The following is a 19,776-nucleotide window of genomic DNA, read 5'->3' on the forward strand; positions in this document are numbered from 1 at the left end:
TATCCATTCATTCAGAGCACATATTCATTGAACACACTGTCTGCTAGGGCTGCCGTAACAAAATAGCACAGCCTGGGAGGCTTAAAAAGCATAAATTTATTCTTTCATAGTTCTGGAAGCTGGAGGTCCAGGATGAAGATTCTGGCATGCTTGTTTTCCTCTGAAGGCCATCTGGGGATCTGTTCCAGGCCTTTCTCCTGGCCTTGCAGATGGTCACCCTCTTGCTGCCTCTTTATGTGATTGTCCCTCTGTGTATTTGTACCCCTGGTGTCTCTTCCTCTTGTTATAAGGATACCAGTCATACCGAATTAGAGCCCCATCTCAATGGCCCCATTTCAATTCAATCACCTATTTTTTTATTTTTAAGGTTTTATTTATTTATTTGACAGAGAGAGTCAGCGAGAGCAGGAACACAAGCAGGGAGAGTGGGTGAGAGAGAAGCAATCTTCCTGCTGAGCAGGGAGCCTGATGTGGGGCTTGGTCCCAGGACCCCAGGATCACAACCTGACCCGAAGGCAGGCACTCAACGACTGAGCCATCCAGGAGCCCTCAACCCCCTCTTTATAGAACTTACCCCCAGGGGCACCTGTGTGGCTCAGTGGGTTAAGCGTCTGCCTTTGTCTCAGTGTGGTGGGATCCGGGTTCCTGGGACTCTCTGCTCGGCAGGGAGCCTGCTTCCCCCTCTCCCCTATTTGTGCACTCTCTCTCTCTAATAAATGAATAAAATCTTTAAAAAATAACTTTTTGCCAAATACAATTACATTCTGAGATATGGGGCATTGGGACTTTAATATATGAATTTGGGGGGGGACACAATTTAGCTCTTTTAAAAAAAATGTTTATTTGCAAGAGAGAGTGTATGAGTGGGAGGAGGGGCAGAGGGAGAGGGAGCAGCAGACTCCCCACTGAATAGGCAACTCGGATGTGGGGCTCGATCCCAGGATTCTGGGATCATGACCTGAGCTGAAGATAGAAGCTTAATCAACAGAGCCACCAGGAACTCTTGCAATTTAATCCTTAATAAGCACCTGCTGTGTGCCAATCACTGTTCTCAGCACTGGGGATAAAGTGGTGAACAAAAAATGAGTCCCTGCTCTTCTTAAGTTTACATTCTAGCAGTAGAGAGCAATAGTACACTATAGATACATAGTTAAAATATATAGTATGTTAAAAGATACTAAGTGCTATGGGAGAAAAATAAAGCAAAGAAAGGAGATAGGGAGATTTGAGGGGCTGCTGGAATTTCAAATAGTGTGGCTGGGGAGAAACTCTCTGAGAAGGGGACATTTAAGTAAGGACCTGAAGGAGGAGATAGAGTAAGGCATTCACATATCTGGATCATTCTAGGTGGGTAGTATAGCCAGTGCAAAGATCCTGTGTAGAACATGTCCAGTTTGTTGAAGTAACAGCAAGGGGGCCACTGGGGCTGGTGCGGAATGAACTAGGGGGAGTAGCAGGAGATGCAGGGGGGCGGGAGATGGTGACGCAGATGACTGTGTAAGGTCTAATAAGCCCTTGTGATGACTTTGGCTTTTGCTCTGAGTGAGATGGCATGTTAGAAATGTCTCATTCTTGGGCGCCTGGGTGGCTCAGTGGGTTGAGCCGCTGCCTTCGGCTCGGGTCATGATCTCGGGGTCCTGGGATCGAGTCCCGCATCGGGCTCTCTGCTCTGCGGGGAGCCTGCTTCCTCCTCTCTCTCTCTCTGCCTGCCTCTCTGCCTGCTTGTGGTCTCTCTCTGTCAAGTAGATGGATAAAATCTTTAAAAAAAAAAGAAATGTCTCATTCTTCCTTCTTGTGTGTCTCCTTTCCTCTCAGACTATTGTCACATTTCAACACTTCTGGCACCAGATGTGTGGGTTTTCCCCCCCTACAACAAGGAATTCTCTGTGATACCATATAGGTGTCCTAGAATTTAATTCCATTCTGACACTGTCTGCCTGGAGATAGCATCAGGTTCCACTGGCTAAGTGCCCAGTCCCACCAGACTGTTCCCCCCTCACCCGCCTGCAGTTACCAATGGCAAGTCCAGGTTGTCACCTGTGCTTCTGACCCACTATTTACAGATCTGAGGGTCCCATGGTCCCCTCCTGGGGTTTGATTAGTTTGCCACAGCAGCTCACAGAACTCAGGGAAGCAGTTAGGTTTGCCAGGTTATTAAAGGATATGCTAAAGGATACCGATGAACAGCCAGAAGGAGATGATATATCTACATACGACAAGGGCTGGGAGGGTCCTGAGTGTAGGATCTCCTGTCCCTACAGGACAGGGGGTGTGTCACCTTCCCGACATATGAATGTTTTCATCAAGCAGCAAGCTCTCTGGATCCTATACTTTTGGGATTTTTATGGAGGCTTCATTAACTCCATTCAGTCATTAACTCCATTTCCACTCTTCTCCCTTCTTCTCTTGATGGAGGTGGGGCTGAAAATTCCACTTTCTGGTGACCAGCCTCCACCCAGGAGCCACCCAAGAGCCCACCCAGAGTTGCCTCATTAGAACAAAGGATGCTTCTATCACCCAGGAAATTACAAGGGTTTCAGAACCCGTATGTCGGGAACCAGGGTCGAAGACCAAACATTAGAACAAAAGACGCTCATAGTGCCCTTACCACTTAGGAATTTACAAGGGTTTTAGCTTTGTGCCATGAACTGGGGACATGTATATATATTTTTTCTATTATTTCACAGATGGGAAGCCATTGGGCAAGCTGTGGATGGCAAGATCTGAGTGAGCGTTTAAAAGAATCTCTCCAGGGGCCCCTAGATGGCTCAGTCAGTTAAACATCTGACTCTTGGTTTCTGGTCAGGTTGTGATCTCCGGGTCATGGAATCCAGCTCCACACTGGGCTCCATGCTCAACACAGAGTCTGCTAGAGGCTCTCTCTCTCACTCTCCTGCACCTCACCCCATCTCCTCCCACCATGCTTTCTCTCTAAAAAAACAATAAATAAGTCTTTTTAAAAAAAAGAACTACACCAGAATCTTTCTGGCTGCTGTGTTAATAATAGACCAAAAGGGAGCAAGGGTGAACTCAGGGAGACCAGTAAGGGGAGTATTGCAGTTATCCCTTTTCTCTAAATGATATGTGTACACTGTCGGTCATTGGTTTACCAGCTCTAAACATCATCTAGTGACTTGCTGCATTAATAGGTGGGAGTTAGCTCACTAACACAGCTGTACCACCACTCTCTTCCTCCAAATACATCACTCTTTTTTTAAAAAAGATTTTATTTATTTATCTGACAGACAGAGATCACAAGTAGGCAGAGAGGCAGGCAGAGAGAGAGAGAGGAGGAAGCAGGCTCCCTGCTAAGCAGAGAGCACGATGCGGGGCTCGATCCCAGGACCCTGGGATCATGACCTGAGCTGAAGGCAGAGGCTTTAACCTACTGAGCCACCCAGGCGCCCCCAAATACATCACTCTTATTACTCTCTTTAATTCTTCTGCTTAGTACACTTCTCCAGGGACAACCATTCTAATGTATATCTTTTGGTTTGTATGTCTTCTGGGTTATCTTTGTTCCTTTATTTATTTATTTAAAAAGTTAATTAATTTACTTTCAGCATAACAGTATTCATTATTTTTAAAAAGATTTTATTTATTTATTTAACAGATAGAGATCACGAGTAAGCAGAGAGGCAGGCAGAGAGAGGGAGAGAGGAGGAAGCAGGCTCCCTGCTGAGCAGAGAGCCCCATGATGCTGACGTGGGACTTGATTCCAGGACCCTGAGATCGTGACCTGAGCTGAAGGCAGAGGTTTTAACCCACTGAGCCACCCAGGCGCCCCTCTTTGTGCCTTTATATAAGACACATAAATCTCTGTTTTTTGGTTCCATCATCTACCGATAATATCTCTTGATTCTGTACTTTCTACAATTGGCATATTAGTGCCTCTACACAATTTTCCACCTCCTAATTTTGTGTATTTTCCAATTTCTGTATGCTATGCTTTTACATTAAGTTTGTAAATATTTACTTTATACTTTGTAATCACAATTAAGTTTTCTGTGATTTGTCTCTAGGTTGGATTTCAAAAGTTGAAAACCAATAAGGATAGTGTTTACATTATTATGACTATATAAATATATATCTGTGTAAAACCAAGGGATGGGCTTTGATTATATTTTCTTCTTTGTAGTTCCAATGCTATAACCTCTGTTGGTTGCTCTATATCATTCCATGTCCTGGTTGCCTTAATTATTGGAAAATGACATTTTAAAATTATTTTTTAAAAGATGTTATTTATTTATTTATTTGACAGAGAGAGATCAGAAGTAGGCAGAGAGGCAGGCAGAGAGAGAGAGAGAGAGAGGGAGGGAAGCAGGCTCCCCACTGAGCAGAAAGCCTGATGCGGGACTCCATCCCAGGGCCCTGAGATCATGACCCCAGCCGAAGGCAGCAGTTTAACCCATCTGGAGCCAGATGTGGGGCTTGATCCCAGGACACTGGAATCACGACCTGAGCTATAGGCAGATGGTTAACCGATTGAACCACCCAGTCACCACCCCCTACGCCGGATTTCTTTATTGCACCTTTTTGGTTTATTTCTTGCATTCTGTGCCTTTACTGTATCCTTAATTTTCATAGCTCATTTTGAGAAAATTTTTATTATTTTAAGTAATCTCTGTGCCCCAACATGGGGCTCGAATGCAAGACCCTGAGATGAAGAGTTGCATGTTCTACTGACAGGAGCCAGCCAGGTGCCCCAGTTTTCCTAGCTCTTAACCACACCATCTCTTTTGCTGATTTCCCTTTTTCCTGGAGTCCTCCTATGTTCTGTGTGGCATTTTTCTGGGCTGGTTGGCTCTACAAATTGGTCTTAGTTCTGTGTATTCTGTCAACACACTTCCCTGCATTAAAAAAAAGATTTTATTTATTTATTTGAGGGAGGGCAAGTAAGAGAGAGCATGAGAGGGGAGAAGGTCAGAGGGAAAAGCAGACTCCCCGAGGAGCTGGGAGCCTGATGCGGACTCAGTCCAGAAACTCTGGGATCATGACCTGAGCCGAAGGCAGTTGCTTAACCAACCGAGCCACCCAGACGCCCCCTTCCCTCAATTTTTTATCTTCCAGATGACATGTATTGTCATCTGATGTCCCTTTTCTTTGTTGTGGGTTTATACCTTTTAAATCCCTCTACTATAATTCTAATGGTGTCTTAGGAGGGAGAGCAGATTAATGCACATGGTTATTCTTCCGTACTGAACAAATATAGAGCCTTACAATACTTTTTCAAATTTTTATTTTTTAAGTTCTAAAATTAATAATGTTTCTTGTAATTAATTCAGACGTTAAGGAAGTGAATAAAATAAAACTTTAAAATTTGTTCACTACCCTCATACCCCAGAGGTGACACTGTTTGGTAAATATCCTTCCAGACTTCTAAAATATGCATATTCAAAATCATATACATATACACATAGAAAATATAAGTTTTTTTTGTTTGATAGAAGTTGGATTTTATAAACATTTAGATACTGGGTTTTTAAACTTAACATATTGGGCATACTTGCATATCAGCACATAGATAGACAATAGATTTTTTTGGTGATGAGGGAGGAACAGAGAAAGATAATCTCAAGAAAACTCCACGCTCCCCTACACGGGGATTGATCCCACAATGCTGAAATCATGACCTGAGCTGAAATCAAGAGTGAGGCTTAACTGACTGAGCCACCCAGGTGCCCCAAAACTTAAATTTTAATGTAAAGTTTATATTGAAATATATACACATATAGAAAGGCAATGGCATGTTCTTTCTGCATATATGCTATATCTCATTATTTTTAATAGCTGCACAGTACTCCTACCCAATAATTTTTTTTTTGTTTGTTTGATGACTTTTTCAATTACAAGCAATGCTATACTGAACATCTTGGAACATAGATCTTTGAACTTTTGTGTTAGTATTTCTTTCTTTTTTTTCCAATTTATTTATTTTCAGAAAAACAGTATTCATTATTTTTTTCACCACACCCAGTGCTCCATGCAAGCTGTGCCCTCTATAATACCCACCACCTGGTACCCCAACCTCCCACCCCCCCTCCACTTCAAACCCCTCAGATTGTTTTTCAGAGTCCATAGTCTCTCGTGGTTCACCTCCCCTTTTTTTAAAGATTTTTTATTTATTTGACAGACAGAGATCACAAGTAGGCAGAGAGGCAGGCAGAGAGAGAGAGAGGAGGAAGCAGGCTCCCTGCCAAGTAGAGAGCCTGATGCGGGGCTCCATCCCAGGACCTTGGATCATGACCTGAGCTGAAGGCAGAGGCTTTAGCCCACTGAGCCACCCAGGCACCCCAGTGTGTTAGTATTTCTTAATAGAAGTAGATCTGTTGGGTCAATGGCTATGAAATGTAGAAACATTAAGAGATACTACTGAATAGCCCTGCTGAAAAAAAAATTGCCAATTTACTTTTCTACTAAAGATATTTGAGAGGGTACAAACCTTTGAGGCAAACTCTCCTTAAAAAGTTGGAGATTCTGCTGTGCATAGTTGAGAACTAGACTCTGTACTGTTTTTTTATTTATATTTAATGACTTCACATGAGCTGGTCTTTTCTGTCTTTGAATATTTGAATATTTCAAGTTCCTTAGAGGCTGGGATCATGTCATATACTTCCTTGGTATTTCCTATAGTGCTTAGTACAGGCTGGGCAAACTGTGGGTGCTCAGTACATACTTAGTGATTGGCTGATAAACCAGTTTATATTTCGGGCCACAAAATTCCTTGAGGTCAGCTCCTGGAATGAGAAGGCTGGACAGAGTCAGAGACTAGGGCTGTGCTGGGTCAGTATCAGATGCTGTCACTTGGATATCAAATTTAGACCATAATCTAGGAACCTCATTTACATAAAACACCTAACTTAATCCCTGGCTCAGAGGAGGTGTTTTTTTTTTTAAAGATTTTATTTGTTTATTTGACAGACAGAGATTACAAGTAGACAGAGAGGCAGGCAGAGAGAGAGAGAGGGAAGCAAGCTCCCTGCTGAGCAGAGAGCCTGATGCGGGACTCGATCCCAGGACCCTGGGATCATGACCTGAGCCGAAGGCAGCGGCTTAACCCACTGAGCCACCCAGGCGCCCCAGGGGAGGTTCTTAATAAGTGGTCTTTATTGATGAGAGAGTTGTTTTAGGGCTAGTGTTGAGGGTTCAAGCATAGCACCTAAAACCATTCAGCCTGGAATGGCTAGAAATCCAGTCTAGAGATGAAACAAAATTGAGAACCAGCAGGAGCAGATAGGTATCACAGGCAGAGACAGAGGCTTAGTTTGAGTTCAGTTGCATTGTAATATCACCTTCCCTGCCACCCCAGGCATTTTTTATTGGGCTTTCTGTATGTTTGGCTTTTGCACAGTGGCAAGGGTGTTTTTCAGTCTCTAACAGGAGCCAATAATCCCAGCACAGTGCTGTGAATACTGGAGGTGTGTAATGAAAGAGATTCCATTGATCTCTTGCCTGTTAAAGCGAATAATGTGGCAGCAGTGTTGGGGATTCATCTGAGACAACAGTGCTAGAGAACAGCCATTTGGCTAGAACAAGATTACTGCCCAAGCTTTTCCTAATCAGGAGTGGGGGTGCCCTTAGAACTGGGAAACCAAGAGGTCAGTCAGATAAGGATTAACTTCAGTGACAAATTTAGAGGCTCAGAAAACATGGATGACACAGATTCAACAAAGTGAAGAATGGGTTTCCTCCTTCTTACCCTTCTACCCCTAGCCAGCAGCACAGGTAAAGGAGGGAGGTGGGCCAGGTTTGTTACATATAGACGCTCATCATAACATATAGCATTGTGTTCCTCCTATATGCCAGACATTTCCTGCACATTATCTCTAATCTCTCTTATAACACTATGAAGTACGTATTAGCTCTATTTTATAGAAGCTTATACAAGCTACTGAGAGCCAGGATTTGAATCCAGGTCTATCTGGCCATAAAGCTTTTGTGCCTTCTGTTCTGCCTCTTCTGTGCCAGTCATAGCAGCTGGGGCCCCAAGGGAAGTAGCTGCTGCCTAAGAACTAGTTGCTTATGTGTGGGCAGGGTGTCCCATGGTTCTTCCCTTTGCTCATCAATTCATTATACAAATATGTATTTATTTATAGCCACGGAGTTGGGAGAGGAGTGCAGGTCAGGTAGGCGGGGTGGGAAGGGACACACGTGTGGGGGGAGGGCAAGGGAACATAGGAGGGTTGAAACTTGAGAAAGCAGAGCAAAAGAAAAGGGTCGTCATGAGCTGGAATGCAGGATGGGGCCTGATTTCGGGGCTCTGTTCTTGGATGCAGTACTAAATGGGTCTTTGGGTGTTTCCAGAAGAAATACGTGGAGCAACACTAGTAGGCAAGCTGTAGTCCACTGGCAGCCCTCAGGCCTGCGCTTTATACCAACACATCCACAACACACACTAGCATGGGAGCCATAAATGTGGAGACAGATATCTTTAAACAGGCACACCAAAATGTATATCACACAATGGCAGCTGATTGCAGTGGTGTTTCCAGTGCTCATCACATTACTGTTAACTCCTCTTCAAGGGAACCAGTGCTCATTTGGATACGTAAAGTCTGGGAGGTTTGTTGAGAGGAGAAGGAAAGAGGAGAAAAAAGAAACAATCTCATTTTATAGTCAAAATTTAGTTGTGTGTGTGCATTAAGACTTTAAGGATTATATGAAATGATGTAACTACAGAGAAGGAAGTGCTATGGAGTGTTTGTCCATATAAATCTTACTTATATTTCTTTTAGTGGTAAACACAAGTCGTAACAGATAGTAATAAAACAAGCCTGACCTACACAGCCACTTAATCCCAGAGAGATGTGACCCAGAGCAGGGAGGGGCAGAGCCCAGGAATGCATTGCTGTGACACATTGATTCCAGGACTCCTTGGGCTTCACCTGTGCCTGAGATATGGACAAAGTATGTTTGGAAGCTGCAGAGATTTATTTGTGACTGTTCCATAGTCAGGGGGATGGCAGCTAGGGTAAACATGCTATGCCTAAGGGCATCTAGTGTACACAGGTTTGAGAATCCAGGGGTCTGATGGGGCTGAGGGAAGTTCCTCTCCCTTCCATACCAAGTGTGTGCAATACCAGCACCCTCCAGTATTCAAAGGGGGGGGGAATTGAAGACAATGATACTGATCATACAGTTTATAGGGAATAAAGCAATGATTATAATCAGCATGAGTGCTAAGGAACAATAGAAGCTTTATAAAGACATACTTTACCCTACAAATTAATTATAACACATCTCTCTCATTAGAGAATTACCTAGCGATTTTTTAATCCTTTTAAATTTTTGATCGAAGGGTGGTGCCATGAAAGTGTCAAATGTAATTATCATTAAATAGCTTTTTTCTTCATATCACGTGGGACCCAAATACTGTAAAGGAGAAATAGTTCCTGACCATGTATGTGGTCCTTCAACTAACATACACAAAAACTGCCTTGGGAAGAGCTATGGCAATCTCCTCTCTATTAATTGCAAATACTCTCACCTTAGAGAAACTTTATTCAAGCTCAGAAATTGGCTAGCAACCTAGGCACTATCCCCAACAGTGTGACGGGTAAGGAGAGGCCACCTTCAGCCCTTTCTCATATTTCCCCTTGTATTTGGAAGCCAAGAGTCATACTAGTGGAAACAGACCTGATGTCTTTTAAAGTCCTCTGTATAATGTTAATGCCCTTGTTCTCAACTGTTTTTCTCACTCCAATCTCGAACTTCTAAAGGATGTGGCTCACTCGGATCAGGAGCAGTAGCTCATTGGGGCAGTAGCTACAGAGGGGGGAAGCAGAGGGACAGAATCAATGTGGTTGGTGGGTGGGGATTGTGCCTTGTATCCCCGCCCCCCTCCAATTATCATAAGCCCTCCAAAGCGATCAGTAATTCACAACCTTCTCGGAAACCTTACTTCATTACCTACCTGGAAGAATTTAAGCACTGGCAGTAGAGTTTCTCTAACTTCATCACAGTCAATTACTTGTTTTCCGTACCGCAAAATGATTCTGCGTTCCTGGGGACAGCTCTCCCTTTCAAGTTCCTTTTTATGTTTGTTGTGTTCAGGAAGCCTTAGAGATGCAGGCCAGGGTGACTGGGACAGAGGTGAGATCCCTAACTACTGAATGGGACTTGGGAGGGAGAGGACTTGTTTTTATGCTGATAAAGAGTAAAATCTGGAGTCGCGATCGATTTCAGGCACGTAGGGCGGAAGAGGCCCAGGGCAGACCCAGTATGGGGTGAGCACCAGGATCTGTGAGCCAGCGTTTGCTTCAGCGTCTCACCCAGTGTGTCTGGGGAGGCTGGTAGTCCGTCCCTCCTTGTCCCTTCAGCACTACCCCTCACCTCCGTCTCTGCATAACTATATCAGTAGAAAGGGACGCTTCTCACATTGGCGCCCGGACCCCAAAGGGAGGTTCGCTGTGGCTTGGCAGGTGGGCACGAAGCCGGGAGATGGGTGGGGGAGTGGGGCGGAGGCAGCGTCGAGTGGCGTTTGGAGTAGCCAATGGTAGTTCGGGGCAGGGGTGGCAGGGGCGGAGGCACCAAGGCCGAGCAGCCAATGGCAGGCGAGCAACTACTGGAACGACCTGGTGACGTGAGGAGCGTTCCATTCGGCCAGCGGTGGGCGGTTGCCACAGCTGGTTTAGGGCCCCGACTATTGGGGCCCCTTGTCAGGAGGAGGCAGCCTCCGGGCTGGGGAGGAGAAGTCGCTGCCACCTCTGGCAGCTGACGCGGTCCCCTGGGAAGGTGCACTTCCTGCCCTCAGTTCCCGGCCGAGTTCGGTCTCCCGGGTTCAGGTAACGAGGGGTGGGGGTTGGGGTCTCCCGGGCTCGGCCGCATGGTGGGCTGCCAACCCCTCCGCTGAGCCCCGCCGCGCGGACGTAGGCAACTGCCCTTTTCAGCCGGGCTGCTGCCGCCGAGCCCCTGGCCGCGGGTGACTACACGTGGCGGGCGTGTGTGAGTGTGTACGAGCGTGTGGAGGTGGCGCGCGTCCCAACCTGCCTGGGGCGGTGGTCCGCTGCGTGGCGGAGGCAGGGCTGGCCTCCCGAGGCCGCGCCTGCCGCCCGCCCCGGACTCGGGCCTCCGGTTCCCGGCTGGTGGGCCGGTCGCTGCCTCTCGATGGATTTTGATCTTTGTTCTCCCAGGGCCCGGCTCCCCTTCCTGGTCTCTCGTCTCCCGCTGGGCCGGTTTATCTGGAGGAGATTGTTTTCCAGGTTAGTTTTACACAAAGGAAGTGTTCTCTGCACCTCTGGTGCTCCCTCCCCTTGGCCAAGCCTTCTTGCTTTCTCATTTCCCTGCTCATCTCCTGGTCTCTGTTTGGACCCTTGCCCTCTCCAGCCCAGAGCGATTTCGGGTTGGTTGTTTCTCTCAGTCAGGCGGGCTGCAGGCTTCCACCTCATTCTTGCCAGCGTGGGGCATGTGGTGTCAGTAAATAGAGGCCACAGCCCCACACCTGAGAGGAGAAGGGTTACAGTGGTTGAGAGAGGCTGGGCCCCCGGGGTTCAGGACGCCAAGTAGAAATGGCACTTATGAAATGTCCCAGAAAGCAAGCACCTTTATGACGTTTCTTAGCTCATGACTCTGCCATGTCCACCCACCCCCACCCCCAACCATTCCAAAACCTCTCCTGCTTAAGTCAGCCTTTCACCTATAGGTCTGTGATGTGGTTTCATTAAGATTCCCGCAAATGTTAGGCTAGGCTGGCAAGATTGGTTCATTTCCCGAACTCAGGAGGTTGCAGAGGGTTTGATTAGGGGAAATCTGTTTTGAGTAAATACAACCTGGGTATGTGTACAGAATGTCCAGAACCTCCTAGCCCTGCTAGAGGGTGACTTGTTCCCGGGTGTGATTCATATTTGAGTGGCTAATTGAAGAAAGAAGGTGAAGTGGAGGAGGGGAGGGAATGGCTCCTTAAGGACAAAAACTCTACTATTGTTTTTAGAGTCCTCTTACTGATGATTATAGAACAGTGTGGTATATGGAAAGTGCCTTGGACTGGAAGTCAGCTTACGTGTTTTCTTGGCTTAGCTTTGCAGCTGTGTGACGCTGGACAAGTTACTTCCTCTCTATGGTCTTAACTTTACTCATTTCCAAAACAAAGTAATTGGGGTTATCACCCATAAAATCCCTTCTAGTTCCAAGGTTTTATGATGATCAGATCATCAGTATTATATTGGAAGCATAGGGATTTACTTAAGAAGATATGTTAGCCCCCTTCTTCTTTTTTTTTTTTTTTGAGAACCTTTAACCTTTTTTCCTTTTAGAGGACAAACGTGGATTGGAAATAAACTTTTCCCGCTTCCCTACCCCTACCCCTTCAGGCAGTGCTCGTCTTTCCACCTGTGGGAAAGGAAGATTGAACTGCATTTTCTTGTTCCTGCCTCATTTTTTTCCTTTTGTGCTTTTTCTTAGGGCTAGAAATTGGACTTTTGATGATGTTTGACCCCGCGGCAGCAATAGCAGGCATCGTGATATCAAAGCTGGGCTCAGCTTCTGTTTCTTCCCTCTTGTAATCACAAAACCCATTTTGGACCAGGAATTCCAATCATGTCTGTGATGGTGGTGAGAAAGAAGGTGACACGGAAGTGGGAGAAACTCCCAGGCAGGAACACCTTCTGCTGTGATGGACGAGTCATGATGGCCCGGCAAAAGGGCATCTTCTATTTGACCCTCTTCCTCATCCTGGGGACATGTACACTCTTCTTCGCCTTCGAGTGAGTTTCCATTGAGTAGAGTTACCTGATGATGGTTTCTTTGGGTCTAGAGGAAGAACCTTCTTTCTGGGAAGTTTGTGGATGGTCTTTGGATGGCACTATCCTCTTAAGCTATGTCCTTAGATCATGCCAACCAAATTCATTTCTTTGTGCTTATAGCAGAGTACCTGCTTCCTAAAAAGGCCAAGACCTTTGACTCCAATTTTATAGCACTGATTTGGGGTTACCCCTGGCACACTTGGGTAATAAAGGAATTTGTCTTTGTTATTCACCTCTCCTTTTCAGTGGTCTCCTTAGGTGCTTAGTGAGAGACTCCCTCTTCTCCACCCCTTTTGGGGCTGGGGCAGCCCTCATGGTCATAACTCAATACCACAAAACTGACCTATTCTGTTATTCTGGGTCCTATTTCCTTAGGGCTCAGCTCTCTGCTAGCTATTAAATTGAAAAGCCATCTGAATCGGGGACCTGCAGATCAGTTCCAGCCTCAAACTAGTTCGTACCACAAACTAGCCATCTGTGTAGTACATATGTGCTTATTAAATGTAAGTTTCTCTCAGGATCACTCAACATAAACAACTCTGTATTCTGTGTGGGCCTGATACCAGCCTTGGAGTTATTTTTTCTTCGATGTAAAGCTAATACTAGAGCCACTATTTGAATCCTGTGTCAGTCGCTGCTCTAGGGAGGTGGCCAGTTGGATTCTAGGGTACAATGGCATGACTACTGGGTGTGCTGATATACTCTAGGGATGGGAGCAATGCTAATTGGTTTAGGATTATTATGGGGAGAGCTCTGAGGAGCCAAAAGGAGTGTGTGTAGACTGTGAGCCACACCTGATACGAGCCTGCTATAGTTCATATACTACAGTGACCTGGAAATGGAGCTCCCATGCTGGGGCATGGCCATAGGAGGGAAGAGGGGGCTCCTTGGCCAGGCTTTGTGGTAATTAAAATGAGCTCTGGTCTCTTGGAGCTCAATTTTGCCCTTCTTCTATAAGGGCTCCAGGCTTTCCCAGTGCATCAAGAGTGATTTTTCAGGCTGCTTTGCCAGACTTTCTGCTCGTTGCAGCTGGCTTGAATAACAGCGAGGGGGGGCAGTTTATAACAGGGCTAGGAAAGGAAGGTCAGAGAGGCTCTTTGTCAAAGGCACTTTTGCTGCTGCTGTTGCTGCTGACTTCGTGAAGTATTTGGCAAAGTCCGGTTGGTGATGGCTTCTTAGCTGCTTTCCAGTCTGAGGTTTATGGTGGGGCGTGTGTATGTGTGTACTTGTGTGTGGTACAAATGAGCATGTGCGGTCAGGCAGGAGTATGTGAAACATTAAAAAAAAATGTTTCCCCTCTCACCCTTCTCCCCAAGTTTTTGTTTTGTTTGTTTCTGTTTTTGCTTTTTTTCCTGCCTTGCTTCTTTTTGAAAGTGCAAAGCCGAACTTGCTATCATTCTCCCTCTCTTTCAGTCCTCCTCCTGCTGAATCACTAGCTCTTTCTGCCACCACACCCTTCCATCTTAGAGTTAAATTTTTGTGGTTGGAACCATTTGAAACAGGGATGAGATTTGTTTCCAGGCCCTGAGTGAGCTAGTAATTCTGGGCCTAGGAAACCTCTGGTTTGGCTGTCCAGGGGAACTTGAAATTTGGGGCTATTGGCGTTTGGCCCTTTCTGTATCTGGGAGCCAGACAGAATCTGATTTGAATCTGTCCCACTTAGGCCCCAGAGTGGGCCTCTGAACAAAACTGCCTGTGGGATGAAGCTTATAATTAGCCAAGTTACTGTTTGGTGGAGGCAGGTTGAGTTTTCTACCAAGATCACTTTTCTCCCAAGTTATTTCTTGTGCTTTGCCCTCAGATATGAAGGATAACGTTGTTTGTGAACTGCCTTGAGTTCCAGCAATCTGTGTGATAGAGTAAATAGTTTTAAAAGATTTTATTTATTTATTTATTTATTTGAGAGAGAGAGAGAGAGAGAGAGAACAAGCCAGGGGAGGAGCAGAGGGAAAGGGACATGCAGACTCTGTGCTGAGCATGGAGCCTAGTGCAGGCCTCCATCCCACAACCCTGAGATCATGACCTGCGCTGAAATCAGGAATCCAACGCTTAACCAACTGAGCCACCCAGATAGAGTAAATATGTTTGAGGGTAGGGCTAGGGGAGGGAGAAGGGAGAAAGAAGTTAATGTGTGAGCAAAGGAGTGGAATGGGAAAGCATAAAGCTGACCAAAGGGGAGAGGACACTGGTGATGAATCCTTTTAACTGAGAGTGGTGGAATCTGTTTGTGCACATGTGTGTGTGTTTCTGTGTATGTGTGTGTGTTTGTGTGTGTGTCTCTCATGTAGAGACACACAAACACTCTGAGTGCTGGCGGCCTTATGCCTAGTTAATGACAGGCTGTACCAAGGACACCAGCATGCCTCTGAGGCATGAAATCTCTTTCTGGTCAACCTTTTCTTTGGAATATATAATTCACTACCAACCACACAGTGGGGGATAGCATTTGGGAGGCAGAATATGGGCCCCTTTGTTAGCATTAGAATTTAAGGAGACCTCAGGAAATCAGCTGATCTAGTCCCCTGCCTTCAGGCAGGTGAGGGCATCTGAACCACCAGTGACTGAGAGCTGTCTATTTTCATCCTCAAATTGCCTAGGAGTGTAGATTCCACATCCTATGGCTGCTGCATTTTTGCCTTAGGGAAGTATAGATCTTGCCGCACATCTGGACCTGCATTTTCATCATAGGGTCTTGCCTGTAGCAGGTGCTTAGGAACAAGTGCATTTTCATCATAGGGTCTTGCCTGTAGCAGGTGCTTAGGAACAAGTGCAAGTTGATTTATAGCTGCCCACAGCACAGCTCTGGGTTGGCCAGATGGCTGGAGAAATCTGGTCAGGCATGTGGGCACCCCTTGATGAAAAACATGCAGTATTAGTAGTACCAGTGTGTGTGTGTATATATATATATATATATATATATATTTGTTTGTTTGTTTGTTTTTGATTTTGCCTTTACATGTTTAGACTTCTCAAAGGAGGATTCTATAATTTTCAGTGGACAGACAGTAGGTCGAATACATAAAATGAAAGAAGGTTGCCCATCTAGGAGCTAGTTAGCTCTATATTGTTAGAAGTGTTTCCAAAGATACTGGGTGGCTATCTCTCAGGGCTGCTGTCTCAAAGTGGATTCCTGCCTAGGATGGGAAATTGGGCTAGATTATCACTAAGCCTCTTGCAACTCTGAGAGTCTGAAGTTCTGTTTAAGTTTGTCTAGAAGATTCAGATACACACACTGAAAAGGAAAGGTTGGATTTCCAGTAGGTAGCTATATTTAAATATATTTCATATTTAAACACAATTATATCTATGGTAAATGTATTGACTTTAACAGCAGAGTGAAAATTTTGCAGTGCTTAAAAAGAGGATTTCCTAATTTATTTTTAGGGTGAGGTATTTAGGAAATGTGAGTGAATATGCCAGTTTTAGCTTTGACCACATGAACCATTCTCAGTCTTTTCTGCCCAAACCCTGTCCAGCTTGTGTGAACACACAAGCTTGGTCACCAGCTTGCCAGTTATTTCAGAACATTCTAGTGGAATGACACAGACAACTGTGAGATGTCCAGCTACTCAAAGACTATTGTGGTGTTAGTCAAATTCAATTTCCTGATAAAGCTTGGAGGAAGGACCAAGTGCAGTGTCTTCTGGAATTGGCTTCCTATCTGTTTCTTTTAACTTTATGACCAGACTATAGGTGAGGTCAAGGTACCCAGACTTCTCTTGTGGCAAGAATGACTAAGTGACTCTTGACCCCTGAAGTATAAGCAGTTTGCTTCTATGCTCACCGCGTATGCCTCATTGTGCTCTTTGTAGAGGAAATTGTATCAAGGCACTATCAAACCCTGTTGGACTGACCCTTGCAGGTGATTTTGATGTGTAGAGGAGTCATTGAATTAGATGAACTGAAAAAAGCTTTGTAGTGGTGCTTCGTAATTGACCCACTTCTAGCCTATCCGAATTCTACCTCTCTTTCACGTCCCTTCTTGAGTCTTCCTTCCTGAAACCTTTCCAGTAATTTCTGCACATACTGCTCATCTAACACATCATCATATGACATTTCTTAGATTTCTGAATTCTATGATTATTACACTTTGAGCTCGTTCAATGCCAGGGACTATCTTCTATGTCTGTGTAGCCCTCCGTGGTGCCTTCCACCAGACCTTATATAGAGTAGGTGGTTAATAAATGTTACTGAATTAATACATTCTGGATATACTTAAAATATGACAGTCTTGACTCACAGAATCATAGAATGGTAGAACTGGAAGGGCCCTTGGAAACTATCTCCATCCTTTTGCAGGCGAGGAAACCAGGTGCACAGAAGAGAGGTCCCATTGTCAAGATCAGTCAGCCAGCCAGTGCCTCTGTATGACACTACCTTTCATTTTCTTGTTCCCTTGAATATGGAATCCTGAAGACATTCAGATTTACTAAAGCGTGCATAGTGCCAAATGCTAAACTAGCGTATTCTGGGCTCTTGCTAACTAAGGACTGTATTACCTAGTGGCATCTAGGTTATTTGGGCCTCCTCCACTCAAGCTCCTGGGAAATGAAGGTGTCTTTGTAGAAAACTAGTAGCACTCTGGCATAGCATTCTGGTAGCCTTGCAGGAACAGAGAGGCCCATCTTTAAGTGTGAGCATAGAAGGGAAACTTTGTGAGTTAGGAGGGATCATCACCTCTGTGACTCTGTGACTACTCATAGTCCCTGCTGCCCAAATGAGAATGGTTTGGAGAAAAATTAAGCAATGTGTGCTCCCTACCTCATTACTATGTGGGTGATCCTGATGAGAGGGGCATTGTGTCCCTGTGGGGGACGGGAAAGACAATATGACAAAACAAAGTTACCAGATTGAGGAAATACAGAGCTATGTAGACCAAAGCCAAACTGACATGGCAGAATATTGCACTTACAGTTCCAATGTCCAGGTTCCTGAAGTTACTTAGATGAGATTGGGAAGTTGAAAAAGTGACTTTGTCATGATCTCTAACCAAGAGAACATTTTCTGGAAAATTTTTCCGTGGAGGTTCTGCCTTGTGCTTTACCTAGCCCAAGATTCTAAGACTTGGCCAACCAAATAGCAGTTTTAGAAAGTCATAGTTGCCTCTCTGATATCAATCTGTTAAATTACGTAGCTAAGTTCAACTTGCTGATAAAGCATGTTCCCTGGAGAAGGGTTGGATTATGTCTTCTAAATGGTATGCTTTCCTTTCTTTATAGTTCTGTCATTCAGAATTTATCTGTATATTTTCAGCCTCTACTACCTTTTTTGGTGATAAGTTTCACACTGTTGATCTCTACTGAATGCATTTCCCATCTCTTTTTTTTAAAGATTTATTTCTTTATTTGAGAGAGAGGGGGAATGATTAGGAGGAGCAGAGGGAGAGGGAGAGAGGATCTCAAGCAGACTCCATGCTGAGTGCAGGGCCTAATGCGGGGCTCGATCCCAGGACCCTGAGATCATGATCTGAGCTGAAACCGAGAGTTGGATGCTTAACCGACTGTGACACTAGGCACCCCTCCCATCTTTTGAGAATGAGTCTTAATTGAGTATAGTGATCTTCTATTTTGGGAAAAGCAAGCACAAAGAACAGAAATTTCCCCCAGCATGCTGATATTACTTGAGATGTTTATTGAGGTAAAGAAGGGATCTCCTAAATCTTCTTCCTCAGAGACACCCGAGCTGGTGTCATGTTTAAGAACAAAGGAGGCACCTTATGCCTTTGCAATAGCAAAAAGCCAGTGAATTCAGGGTAATTAGGGGGAATATTTCTGGAACGGAGCAATGAGAAGGCAAGAACCTTATGATGGTTATTAGATGAGGCCAGTTAATGGAGGGCCTCAGAATAACTGGCCTGTGGGGTTCGGGGATTAGTAAAATAAGCAGCAGGGAATTGTTCTATGTTTTGGGCAGGAGTACATTATAATTGAAATTTGTTATTTATTATATTTGAAATTTTGCTATTTTTGTTATAATTGAAACATGAAATTTGCTATTATCACTGCAGTTCAACAACTGCTTAGCAGGTTTGTCTGGCTAGAGATTTTGGCCCTTCTTAGTGAGAAGATGGCTCATTGCCTCAGAATTGAAAATGTCCCTGTTTGGTTAATTTTCCCCTTTGCTACTAGAGCAAAACAGACTTATGCCTCTTCCTTTGACCTTCACATAGCAGTCAAACTAGAGACTGATTTTAAATTACGTTTTCAGTGTCCAAGGAAACTTTTCCCTATCAGCAAACTCTTGAGTGTCATCATGAGAGCCTTGAGCCAGTATAGGTGACTCTGCATGTTTACTATGCTTCCGAAGTAGGTAGTGTGTAAGAGAACAGACAACTGTCCATATCAGTGGGGACTAATAGCAAAGGCTTATTACTATTATGTGGGACAAGGGCCATAGTGGGACTCTAATCTTGAGCCCTTTCTTCTGTTCCAAGCACAGCTCTTCCTTAAAGCCACCCTTAACAGCTGCTATGGGAGCAGTTTTAAGCAGCTACCAGCTTCCCAAGAGCTCTTCTCTGACCACTTATAGTCCTTAGAGTCTGAATCACCATCCTAACCCTTGATTATTGGTCTTATCTTATTCTTCAGCTATTTCATATGTTAGTTATGTTTTTCCCAACAAAATTAACTCCTATTTTCTCTTGTTCTTCATTTGTTAGACCCATAAACACTTGTTGGCTGATTGATTGCACTGAGCTATTAGGAAGACTTGGAGGTAGAGTATTGTATAGAATACCAATCCATGCTCCCAGTCTGTGAGGCAGAGCCCTGCTATGGAATCTGTCTGGTTTCTTACCAACTCCACTCATGAATCTCTTTTGAATTTTTTCCTATCAGTTAAAGTCTGTGTCATTATCATTGTCCCTCCAATGAACTAGCATGCTAGGGATGGGGGATGGGACATGACACACCAGCCCAGCCTGGCACTGCTAGTTACTGCTAGACAGTACCACCATGCGGCCCATGGGACATGTGGAAGTCCAGTCATGTAGTCCGGCTATGAAAGCCCGAGGCCAATCAAGAGGTTGATAGAAGGT

General features: G+C 44.8%; 1 protein-coding gene across 2 annotated transcripts in view; it reads left to right on the forward strand.

Annotated features, from left to right (window-relative positions):
• The first annotated feature begins 10,581 nt into the window (after positions 1 to 10,581).
• ZDHHC9 (zinc finger DHHC-type palmitoyltransferase 9) overlaps positions 10,582 to 19,776 on the forward strand; it is a 33,636-nt gene continuing 24,441 nt past the window's right edge. Inside the window, exons 1-3 of one of the 2 annotated variants that reach the window (XM_044234370.1) lie at positions 10,582 to 10,784; positions 11,133 to 11,201; positions 12,400 to 12,701. In XM_044234370.1, coding sequence (XP_044090305.1) covers positions 12,535 to 12,701 — 167 coding nt within the window. In that variant the 5' untranslated portion in view covers positions 10,582 to 10,784; positions 11,133 to 11,201; positions 12,400 to 12,534. The remainder of the gene's footprint in view (positions 10,785 to 11,132; positions 11,202 to 12,399; positions 12,702 to 19,776) is intronic. The other variant, XM_044234371.1, reaches the window with a different exon arrangement.

Source organism: Neovison vison, chromosome X (genome assembly GCF_020171115.1).
Source record: "Neovison vison isolate M4711 chromosome X, ASM_NN_V1, whole genome shotgun sequence".
NCBI lineage: Eukaryota > Metazoa > Chordata > Mammalia > Carnivora > Mustelidae > Neogale > Neogale vison.